Source organism: Dasypus novemcinctus, chromosome 23 (genome assembly GCF_030445035.2).
Source record: "Dasypus novemcinctus isolate mDasNov1 chromosome 23, mDasNov1.1.hap2, whole genome shotgun sequence".
Taxonomy (NCBI): Eukaryota; Metazoa; Chordata; class Mammalia; order Cingulata; family Dasypodidae; genus Dasypus; species Dasypus novemcinctus.
Window position 1 is genome coordinate 36,326,775 of NC_080695.1, and position 12,011 is coordinate 36,338,785.

Genomic DNA, 12,011 nt, shown 5'->3' on the forward strand with positions numbered 1-12,011 from the left:
AGGTTAATGTAAAATCTTCTATGTATGAGAGGAAACTACTCACCTTGTTTTATAGATAAAAGGAGACCTGCCTACATTATCTATATGACTTGCTTCAGGACAAATAGAGAATAAGTGGCAGACTTGGGATTCTGGCTGCAAAGTCCACAGTCTCCTTACATGTGTATCCTTCCAACAGAACCAGGACCAGAGAGTGGAGCCTACCCTGAGGTCATTTTTACTTACAATAAGGAAGAATTTTCTGAACGGTTAATGAAATGAGTGACTTAACAAGGAAGTGAATGTTCCCTCATGGAATTTTTTGAACGCTGTTATAGATGGATATCTACCAGGATTATTATATCAACAATACACATATCCCGTAGGAGATTTCAACCACTGATACTTGATCCTACACTCATGGTCCTGTCCTTTAATTAGGCAAAGTGGGTATGGGAGAAAGTGACACAAGTAAATACTTCTTTGTTTCTACTATTCCAATGGCCTTTCCCTGGAAGAAAATGAAATAGCAAACAGTAAGTGGAAATATGTCATATGCCAGACATATGTACACACACACTAACACACACACATATTTGGGGTTTTTTTTTACTCCTTATGACACTTCTATAAGGCAAGTGGTAGTTGTTATCTTAGTTTTATAGATGCAACTGAGGCATGGAGAGGTTAAGTTGTTGCTCAAGATCACATAGCTTAGTGTAGCTGAGCGAGAGGGTTTCGTCCTCGCTCAGGCCCAAGAGTTGGGGGGGCTTGCTCCTGCCGAACCACCGGCGGGGGGTGCCCCAAGAGGGAGCACCGGTTCTCCAGGTGTGGGGGACGCGCGGTTGGGGAAAAACCACGGAGACCGCTTGAGCGCAAGAACAGGTCTGCTTTATTACGGAAGTACACTTAGCTATATAGGGTTGGGTAGAGGGAGGGGCGTGATGAAGGGAGGGTTGGCTAAGAGGCGGCTGTGGACAGGCTTAAGCTGATGGATAGACCTGAGGTAAGCAGTTACTGGGGAAGAGGGCAGATTGTGGGTTGGCAATATGGGCGGGACTGGCGGGAAGGACGGCGGGGGCTGGAAGGGGAGGAGGGGTGGAGAAAGGCGGCAACAATTGCTCCTTTTGTTTTTAAAAGGAAATAGAGGCAACAAGTTTTGGTGCGCACTGTGGGTGTGAATAACTCGGTGTGCGCAGCAACAAAAGACAAGGATTATGAGGAGGAGGAGGAAAAGGAGGTTATAAGGACGGGTACTGGAATAGGACGAGGGGTAGGGGGAGACCACGAGGACCGGCTGGCCGTGAGCGGACGACATAGCATCTGGCCAGGACGCATGTGCCCGCCATTAGGGTCGGTGCACGCCGGCGCCTGGCACGCGCCGAGCCTTGCCAGCGAAACGGGCTCGTGATGTCCCCGGACCCCCCGCCCAAGGGGGAGGAACAATTGGGGAGAAGTGAGGGGAGGAAGACAAGAAGCTATAGGCGTGCGGTCTGGAGTAGGTGGTGCGGGCGGAAGGGGCGAGGTGGACGGCTGGTGGGGGACTCAGCGGTGGCGAGGCGTTGGTAGTGGACTTGTACAAAGGAGCTGAACACTGCATTGGCTTGATCTTTGGCAAGGTGGACTATCCTTCTGATGGCCCAGGGGCCCACAGTGAGGGCTAAGAGGATAATGATAAGGGGGCCTAGGAATGGGAGCAGGTACGGGAGGAGAGAGATAGGTAATATCTTGATCGACCGCCTGCCGGAGGGCAAGGGCGGCGATCCCCGTGCCTGCTCCAGCAAGACCTAAAAGGGTGGCGACAGGAGGGGGCTGGGGTACAGAGTAGGGGGTAAGCGAGGCTTGGGGTTGTGGGAGCTGAGGGAGGCAGTGGCGAGGGGGGTGCCGGGCGAAGGAGCAGGTGAGGTGGAGCGGTGCAGAGAAGGGGGCTGTGCCTTTGGAGGATTGAAAATCTGATTTGGGCCCACTGGGGTGGAACGTGTGGGAATTGGCTCCTTTTTTATAGTGATAATGGCGCCGTAATCGTAGCCTACTGCATACAGGCGGGCTCCCCACATGCGGTCTCGTAACCAGAGGTCGGAGTTGGGGTCTTTGACTGTGAGTGTGATGGTGTTCCATCGAGTAGCATTACGCTGGAGAGTGAGGTATGGGTCTTTGTTAGGGGCGCCGGACCATCCATGGGCGATGGTTTCGCACCCCCAGGAAGGACAGTAATAGTGCGTTGGGTCATGGCATCCTCTGGCGGAGGATGGGCACATGTAGAAACCTGTGGCAGCGGGGTTGTGTTCCCCCCCACTCATAAGACGGAAGGTTCGTGCGTCCAGTGAGGTTGGCGACATCAGTAGTGAAAGAGGGGGCGGAGGCGGTTACGTTCGAGGCAAGGAGCCTTTTTTGTTGCCAGAGGGAGAGGGTCCAATTGAAGGGCTGGTGACTCGGGTTGGCAGCAGCTGGGAGAGCGAGGGAAGCCAGGACGAAGAGAACGGCTGTGAGGCTGTGTAGAGGCATCATCTCACGGTGCGGCATCTTGATGATGGCTGGTGCTGGATCCGGGTGAACGGGGCGACCTCTGGGCCGTATCCACTGTCAATGTTATCTCTCACCGAAGGCATAGGGTGCTGATCGTTCGGTGGAACTATGTGGGTCAGTGGCAGGCCGGATGCAGCGCCCAGGAATCCAGGGTGGCTGCGGCTCAGACTCTGGAAAGACACAAGCAAAGCCCCTCCCCTGTGCTAGGAGGGGAGCTGGATCTTGCCAACGATTTGTGGCAGGGTCTTTCCAATGGACAAGGGGAACTTGCGAGGGCTGCCACATGGGTCCCCAGTGCTTATGGGTAGGGGAGAATCCATTGTCATCGAAGGTCAGGAGATTGTGGTGAATGAGGCAGGCAGTCACGACGTCGGCTGGGGCCTTGTGGGGAGAAGAGGCCCTTTCTTTTTGAATAAGTAGCTTGAGCTGTTGGTGAGTGCGCTCGACGATTCCTTGCCCCTGTGGATTGTGTGGAATGCCAAAATGATGCGTGATGTGATACATCTGCACAAAGCTGGCGAAGGCGGCACTGCGATACTGGTCCGTTGTCTGTTTTGAGATCCCATGGAATTCCCATGAACAAAATAGCTTGGCGAAGCGCCTGGACGCAGTGTTTAGCACTTTCTCCCGCAAGAGGGACTGCATAGCACAGATGCGAAAAGGTGTCAATTGCTACATGAAGATATTTGAGGCGGCCAAAGGCGCTGACATGAGTGACATCTAATTGCCACCTTGAGTTGGGGCAGAGGCCGCGGGGGTTAACACCCTGAGGCTGCAAAGGCCCAAGTGGCAACAATGGCGCGCAAGTCCAGCACGCGCACAAGGTGTTTGCAAGTTTCAATGGGAAGGTCTGGGAAGAGCTTCCGGATGGACTGCGCAGAGAAGTGGAATTGGGAATGCAGGAGCTTGGCTTGATTAACAAAGTCTCCAAGCCGCGGCCCGTCGGCAGGGTTTTCATGTAGGAGGACCGGGTTTACCTGGCGGCTTGACACAGAAGCATCAGCGAGGTCATTCCCTTGAGCCAGCGGTCCTGGTAGGCCAGAGTGGCTTCTGATATGAGCAATGAACCAGGGCTGCTGCCTCGCCTCAAGCAGTCGCTGTACGAAGGCGAGCGCCCGATCGATGTTTGAGTCACCTGGTAGGAAAGTAGCAAGCGGGAGGCTGCGACACACCTGAAGAGTGTATAGGCTGTCAGTAAAGATGTTGAGAGGCTGGTCTGGGTGGAGATTGAGGACTGCAGCGACAGCTAGAAGCTCGCCCACTTGAACAGAAGAGTCATTTGCGAACAGCAGTTGCCGTGGCTCAGGATTCTCAGGAGTGTATATGATGGCAGCAAACGCCGTTTTTGAGGCATCTGTGAAGGCAGTGATAGCAGAAGGGATCGCGTTCCGTGCGGGCAATGGACGGAACGGGTTGCAAAACGCCAATTGAGACATTCCCTGCAGCAATCGGTGATGAGGATAGTGGTTGTCAAAGGAGCCGCAAAAGAGCTCTACCAGGCTCTGCATTTGGGCATTGTTCATGATGAGGGAGGTAACTTCCTTGGCATCTAAAGGCCAAACAATAGTGTGTGGCGGGATGCCATACGTTTGTATGGAGAGAAGTACTAAGTCAGTGGCCAACGTGATCCAGGCTCTTATGAAAGGGCAGATTTTCGGGAGTTTGCTCTTTGACGTATGCAGAAAAAGGAGAGGGCCATCTTGCCACAAGAGACCTGTGGGAGTGATTGGCATTGGCAGAACTAAAGCCAAGATTGGAAGGGTGGGGGAGAACCGCTCCAGGCGACACTGTTGCAGGGCGGCGCTGACTTGTTGGACGGCTTCTCGAGCCTCTGGAGTGATGATGATGCTGCGAGTGGTCGCCGTTGGAGGGCTGTCCCTTGTCTGCAAAAGCTCGAAGAGAGGCTGCATTTGTGCTGTTGTGATGGGAAGCGCCGAGCGAAGCCAATTGATTTGCCCGCAGAGCTGTTGGAGCTCAGTTAATGTCATCCTCGGAGAGAGGTGGATTTTTGGGCTTGTGGGCTGGATAAACCGATGAAAATGAAAGCCTAGGAATTGAAAAGGAGGCTGGAGGTTTATTTTGTCAGACTGCACAGTAAGCCCGAGGCTGGAGAGGTTCGTTATTATTGCCGAGAGCAGATCATTGAGGAGCGCACTGGAGCTCGCTGCTAAAAGGAGGTCGTCCATGTAGTGGAGGATGTATGTGTGCTCCGGATTGAACTTGGAGCGCAGCGGCTCAACAGCATGGTTGACATACAGTTGGCACATAGTCGGGCTGTTGCGCATGCCTTGAGGCAATACTCGCCATTGAAATCGCTGAGCTGCGCCTTGGTTGTTGATGCATGGAACCGTGAACGCGAATCGTGGACAGTCCCGGGGGTGAAGAGGAATAGAGAAAAAGCAGTCCTTGATGTCAATGGTTGCCGCATGAAAATGCTGGGGGACTGCGGTGGGGTGCGGGCATCCTGGTTGAGGTGATCCCATTGGCTTAATATGTTTGTTGATCTCACGGAGGTCGTGGAGAAGGCGGTATTTGCTGGTGTTCTTTTTGCTAATGACAAAGACTGGTGAATTGTAGGGACTAGTGGACGGCTCTATATGCCCTGCTTGTAGCTGCTCTTTGACGAGGGCAGAGAGAGCCTGCAATTTGTGAGCTGGCAAGGGCCACTGCTCGACCCAGATGGGCTCTTCTGTGTCCCATTCCAGAGGGATAGGGTCAGGTTTTGAGATGGGAGCAGTGGCCCCTAGAAGGGGGGGGCAGCGCAGCTGAGAAGGCTTCTGTGGTGATTCGGGCCTTTAGCTGGCTGAGGACATCTCTCCCCCATAAGATGGTCTGGACTAACGAGAGGACCAGTGGACGAATTTGGCCTTCGTGGCCTTCTCGGTCGCTCCAATGCAGAGGCTGGGATGTTTTCCAGGAGGCAGCGGCTCCTGTGGCGCCGATGACTTGAGGGCCGGTTTCGAGGGGCCAGTGATTGAATGCGGCGATTTCGAAGGGAACACAGGAGACTTCAGCGCCAGAATCCAGAAGCCCATCAAGCCATTGCCCATTAATCTTAAGCTCTAATGAGGGTTTCTGGCGGCGTGTGATGGGCATTGTCCACATTATGGCTTGGGAATTTTTCTGGGGGCCTCTTGGGGGTGGGGCTGAGGCCTGCCCCGCTGGAAGTTTAAAGGCTGCTGGGAACCTTGGGCGGAACGGCAGTCGCGGGCCCAGTGATAACCTTTCCCACAACGCGGACACGGCGTAGAAGGGCCCCTTGGCCGTCGCATCGGCGGGTCTGAGCGAGGCGCTGGGCCTGGCTGGGAGCACTCGCGGATGAAGTGGCCGGGCTGGCCGCACGGAAAGCAGACGGAAGTGGGGCTGGATGAAACAGCTATGGCAGAGGCAAAGGCAGCGGTGAGTGTTTTGACTTGTGGGTCGACGTCACGGCAAGCAAGGACCCATTCGTGCAGAGCTTTGTCGCGTATGGGAAGGATTACGGCCCGGAACGGCGCAAGGCACCCGTCAATGACTAACTCTTTGGCTAACGCAAATTGGGCATCCTCGCTGGAAATTTTCCGCTGACAAGCTTCCAGGACGCGGGCGACAAATGCTGGGAAGGTCTCATTGGAGTCCTGAAGCAGCTGCGCGAGCTTGGTGGGCTGCTTGGTGGAAACTAGAGAGAATGACCGCTGGACGAGGACCTTTACCCGGTGCCAAAACCCTGGGTCAATTTCGAGATAAGAACGAGGGTTTGCACAATTGTTGGTGCCCGTGTATGCATCGGAGGGATCGAGGACGCCAGCCTGGGCATTCTCCACGATTTGCCAGTCAACAGCCGCTTGGTAATGTGCGTGCCATTCAATAAATTGACCAGGTGTCAGGATGGCACGGGCTAATGCAATCCAGTCATATGGGAGAACGAGTTGGGTCCCCAACTCCTCAAGTAGTTGCTGCGCATAAGGGCTGCCAATTCCGTCTTCCTTTACAGCTTTGCGGAGGGTCCTGACCTCTTCCGCTGTAAAGGGTAGCCAAGTTTGGAGTCACTGCGGCGTGGGCTGCGGATTCAGCGGATACAGCTGAGGGGTTTGAGGAGGCGTGGCACCGGGGACCGATGGAGCAGCCAAGGCAGGTGAAGGGCTATTGCCGTACGGCGGCGGCAAGGGATAAGCGGAACACGGGTGAGAAAATGGCGGCTTAGCGGCTTCTGGGCGACAACAAAATGGCGGCAGTACCCTTCCGGGCGCCGGCCAAGATGGCGGAGCAGCTACATCCGGCGGCGGACAAAATGGCGCGGGGGGCGCTTCCGGTTTAGCGGAAGATGGTGACCCTGCAGTTTCCGGGCCCGAACCGGATGCTGACTGGGCAGGAAGAGGCGGGTAGAGGCGGGAGGAGGAGGATACTGGCGGAGAAGAAGCCGGATGCGCGCCATCTTGGGCAGAAGTGGGGGAAGAAGGCGGAAGTCCGCCATCTTGGGGAGTGGCAGGAGTGGTTTCTGTCTGCTGCGGGGAGCTCGGGCGGGGAGGTTCGCGCTCGAGAGCAGCAGCAAGTTGGTTAGACAGAGAGTCAGTGTCGGCAGACTCATCGGGATCACAGTCTAGAGGCCGTTTGGGAGAAGCTTCATAAACGGCTTCGGTCAGTGCGCCAAGGAGACAAGCGCGAATGGCCACAAGAACGGGTAAGAGGCCTGCTGGGAAGGTGCGTTTCTCATGCTCCATGGTGGAGGTGACTCGATCTATGAGTCGTGAGTATGTGTCCGGGCTCCAGAGTTGGCAGGTGGCGAGCCACGGATTAAAAGGGAGCAAGAGATCCCAGTACTTTTGGAGCTGCCGCAAGGAGACGCGGACTCCATTGGCATCGAGCAGGGCAGCGAAGGCCCTGACTTACGGCGCCTGATGCAATGACAAAGAGGCGCCCATGATGGGATAGGGACGGGACGACGGCGAGGGGTCCCTTGGGGCTCGTCCGGGCGAGGGGTCCCTACCTGGAGAGGAGGACAATCACAGCAGCAGCAGCAGCAGAGAGGGGCCGGGGGAGGAGCTGCCACGTTGGGCGCCAGTTGTAGCTGAGCGAGAGGGTTTCGTCCTCGCTCAGGCCCAAGAGTCGAACCACCGGCGGGGGGTGCCCCAAGAGGGAGCACCGGTTCTCCAGGTGTGGGGGACGCGCGGTTGGGGAAAAACCACGGAGACCGCTTGAGCGCAAGAACAGGTCTGCTTTATTACGGAAGTACACTTAGCTATATAGGGTTGGGTAGAGGGAGGGGCGTGATGAAGGGAGGATTGGCTAAGAGGCGGCTGTGGACAGGCTTAAGCTGATGGATAGACCTGAGGTAAGCAGTTACTGGGGAAGAGGGCAGATTGTGGGTTGGCAATATGGGCGGGACTGGCGGGAAGGACGGCGGGGGCTGGAAGGGGAGGAGGGGTGGAGAAAGGCGGCAACAGCTTAGTAAAGGTAGAGCTGAGCTTCAAACTTCAGTACATCAGCTTGAGTATATTTCTGAAGTCCAGGCTCTCTCCATGTAGCCTCATCAATTTTGCTTCAATAGATTTGCTGGAGCCTTGCTGTGGAGGAGTTCTTCACATCAAGAAATGTGAAAAGGGGCACAGTATGGTGTTTAGGGGCAAACAGCAATCCGAGAAACTCACTAAGTTGCTAACATGGATTTTATGTTGCATCTTCATGATGTCCGTGTTTAAATTTGAAGTGTTAGTGTGCATCCACAGCCAGATGGAATTGGTTTTGAAAACCAAATAGAAACTGTTTTCAATTATTACTCCTTTCCCAATCCCCCTACTATTGCTATAATGTATTTCTTTTCTGGAGATCCTTTTGAATTATTATAAAAAGAACATAAATATTCTATATTATGTTTCAGATTTACTATATTGTCTTTAGAATATTCTTTTAAATGTTTTTAATTTTTAAAGTGTTTTCATAGCTATTGACTTGACAGCTACATGATTGAAGTTCTTTCTGGCTTTTACCTGATAACAGTAGCCACAGGTCTAGATGGTCATCAGGAGGGGCATAAGGACTCCTTGAGAACAGGAACTGACCTCTGAGTGGCACAGACCAAAAGCAGGAGAGTAAGAAAATATTTCATGGCATGGATTCCATGATTGGGTATTACATAAAAGGGGCTCCACTGATTGATTTTTCAGCAATGGGATTTGTTGGAGACAAGATGTGGTCAGTTATGCTTAGAACATATCCTTTCCTGTTGTGGTAGGAAGTTAATGTCTTTTTGCCTTCTTCTATTCTTAGAGGATAAGCCTGAGGAAGGCTGGCTTCCTAGGCATCCCAGGTAGAATTAGTTGAGTATGTATAGCTAATTTAGGTATTGGTTCTCTCCTTGTTTTGCAGGTGGAACCAAGCTCACAAATCTTCAGGAACCAATTTTCAGGGGCTTCCATCAAAAATAGATACCCTAAAGGAAGAGATGGATGAAGCTGGAAATAAAGTAGAACAATGCAAGGTATAAGGATTCCCTAATACTTACTCATATCAGTCTTTTGGTATATGCAAATGATGGATGAAAGGTTGAATATTTAATAAGTTATTAAATTATTTAATAAGTTTTGCATAATTCCTAATAGCATACTACGAATGATATTAAGGGTGATTTTTGTTTTCGTCTTTCTTCTTTTCTTTATTTCCCAAGAATCTATATTTTGTTATAATCAAAATAAAATTAAAAAACCATTACTGGGGGAAGCAGATGTGGCTCAGGTGATAAGGCCTCTGCCTACCATATGGGAGGACCTGGGTTTGATCTCTGGGGCCTCCTGGTGAAAAAGAAGAAGAGAAAGCATGCCTGCATGGTGACCCAATAGCCCACACGGGGAACCGAGGGTCGACGTGGTGAGTGAGTGCCTGTGTGGATGCCTGTTTGGTGAGCCGAGTGCCTGTGTGGTGAGCCAAGTGCCCATGTAGCAAGCCAAATGCCCACGTGAGTGCCCACATGGTGAGCCAGTGCCCATGCAGTGAGCTGAGTGCCTGCGTGATGAGCCAGTGCCCGCACAAGTGAGTCACACAGCAAGATGATGATGCAACAAAAGAGAGACAAAGGGGAGAGTCAAGGTGAAGCGCAGCAGAAACCAGGAACTGAGGTAGTGCAATTGACAGAGAACCTCTCTCCACATCAGAGGTCCCAGGATCGAATCCCAGTGAATCCTAGAGGAGAAAGACGAGAAGAGAAGATGAAAAATAAAAATAGATACAGAAGATTGCATAGTGAATGAACACTGCAAAAACAGCAGGGTGGGGAAGGAGGAGGGAAAAAAAAAAACATTACTGGGCGACCAGATGTGGTTCAAACAATTGAGCACCCACCTCCCATGTGGGAGGTCCTGGGTTCAGTTTCTGGTGCCTCCTGAAAAAAGAAACAAGAAGCAAAACAAACAAAACAACTCAGGGATGCCATTGTGGTTCAGTGGTTGAGTGCCAGCTTCCTGCATATAAGGTCCCAGGTTCAACACCCGGCCCCCAATACCTTAAAAAAAAATTACTTAAAATTCAAATGGGATACTTTTTAAAATTTGGCAAAAATGTCTAAGTTCATTTAAAATAAAGAATAGGTGAAAAAAGGAAAGATAACCATAGTAAAACATAAAGTTACAGCAATTAAAGCAATGCACAATAGGCAAAAATAGATAATGGAATATATACATTTTCTAGAGTGGACCCTATTATATTTGGAAGATTACTATATAGTAAAGGGATTATCATAAATCTTTAGGGGAGGGAGAATTTTTTAAAAAATATATCTAGGACAATTGCATAATTTGGGAGGAGCATAGCTTCTTATCCCATAAACTAAATTTCAGATTAGTTAAGTGATCTCACTCTTTATCTATCTATTTAGATAGTTTAGATAGATGTTTACTCCCAATGTCATTTGAGGTGGTAAATTATTTTCAGAAATAGGTCTTTGGTGAATCTTAGGATCATTGATTTAGACTTTTCTTCCCGTTATTATTCATCATTTTTCAAAAATGGTCTCTTTCCTACTAGATCGTATTAGGACTATAACATTTCAGTTTATTCAGCTATAATTCAGTTTACAAGGTAGCAAACCTTGATCAATTAACTTAGCTAAAATAACTTGTTTAAAATGGTATAGTGAGTGAGCATTAAAATTGAACTTACAAAGTCATGCCAGAGCTTTTGTTTTAAGAAGATCTTCAGATAAATGCTGCTATTAAATCATCCTGCATTGGCTTATTCCTATTCATAAGCAATATAGCTGTTGACAGTGTCATTTATCCAACAGTCTTCTTCCTAGTGTACATAGTGTAACCTAGATCTAGGATATTGGCTGCTTATTGGACATAGATTTAATGGTGGACTGGGGAGTCTGAACTGGTACATTACAAATTCATGTCTCTTGTCTCAATTTCCCCATACTTTGGTTTGTCAGTAATTCAAATGGTGAAAACTCATGAAAATATTTTCTGTTTCCTTAGCTCTTTTTTTTTTTTAGACTTTTTTTTTCCTCTCCCCTTCCCCACCCCCCCACCCCCCGCCCCAGTTGTCTATTCTCTGTGTCAGTTTGCTGAGTGTTCTTCTTTTGTCTGCTTTTTGTTGTTGTCAGCAGCACAAGATTCTGTGTTTCTTTTTGTTGCATCATCTTGCTGTGTCAGCTCTCTGTGTGTGCGGCACCATTCCTGGGCAGGCTGAACTTTCTTTCGTGCTGGGCGGCTCTCCTTATGGGGCGCACTCCTTGCACGTGGAGCTCCCCTGTGCGGGGGACACCCCTGCCTAGCACGGCACTCCTTTGCACACATCAGCTCTTCATGTGGGCCAGTTCCACATGGGTCAAGGAGGCCCGGGGTTTGAACTGCAGACCTCCCATGTGGTAGACGGATGCCCTATCCATTGGGCCAAGTCCTTTTCCCATCCTTATCTCTTTATGTTACCTTCTGGGTAATTTCCTCAGATGTAAGTTCCATTTTACTCTGTTTAGCTATGTCTGATCTATTTAATTAACATGGAGTTTTGAACTTCATTTACTATATTTTTCATTTCTAAAATTCTGCTTCTTAAATTCTGCTCTTTTTAAATAGTGCATTATTCTTCTCTAGTGCTTATTTCTTTTTAAATATCTTTAATCATTTTAAATATGTTTATTCTAATAGTCTCTCCTAATTCTATTTTCTGAAACTCTCTGTGAGTTTCCTTATGGTAGATTGTTTCCTCATGAGTTTTATTGTTTTTGTATTGTAGGCTTATTTTAAAGAGGGGATTTAATCTGTGGAACTCCTGGGAGTGGGCATGAGTCTTCCCAGAGAGTATCATCAGCCCAAATAATTAATCTTTCTCAGTTTGGGGGTTCTTGGACCACATATATAGTAAATTCAAATCTCATATCTTCATGGAAGCAGGTCTGTGTGTGTAAAATCTCAGGTGCAGCTCTTTCCCTGACCTAGCACCTAATCCAAATCTTGTAAGCTTCCCTGTTTTTTCCATGTGTGCTGATGGGTGGATTTTTTTTTCCTAGTTGACCTTTTCACTGAGAGTGTAAT

At 50.0% G+C, this 12,011-nt stretch overlaps 1 protein-coding gene across 15 annotated transcripts in view; it reads left to right on the forward strand.

The window, feature by feature from the left end:
• The window catches only part of ARHGAP17 (Rho GTPase activating protein 17), a 106,804-nt gene that overhangs the window by 55,100 nt on the left and 39,693 nt on the right, over nucleotides 1-12,011 (forward strand). For all 15 annotated transcript variants that reach the window (XR_011647196.1, XR_011647197.1, XR_011647198.1 and 12 more), the window contains one exon: nucleotides 8,851-8,962. Coding sequence is in view for 11 of the 15 variants with exons in the window: in XM_058286247.2 (XP_058142230.1) it covers nucleotides 8,851-8,962 (112 nt within the window). In the remaining 4 variants the exon portion in view is untranslated. The remainder of the gene's footprint in view (nucleotides 1-8,850; nucleotides 8,963-12,011) is intronic.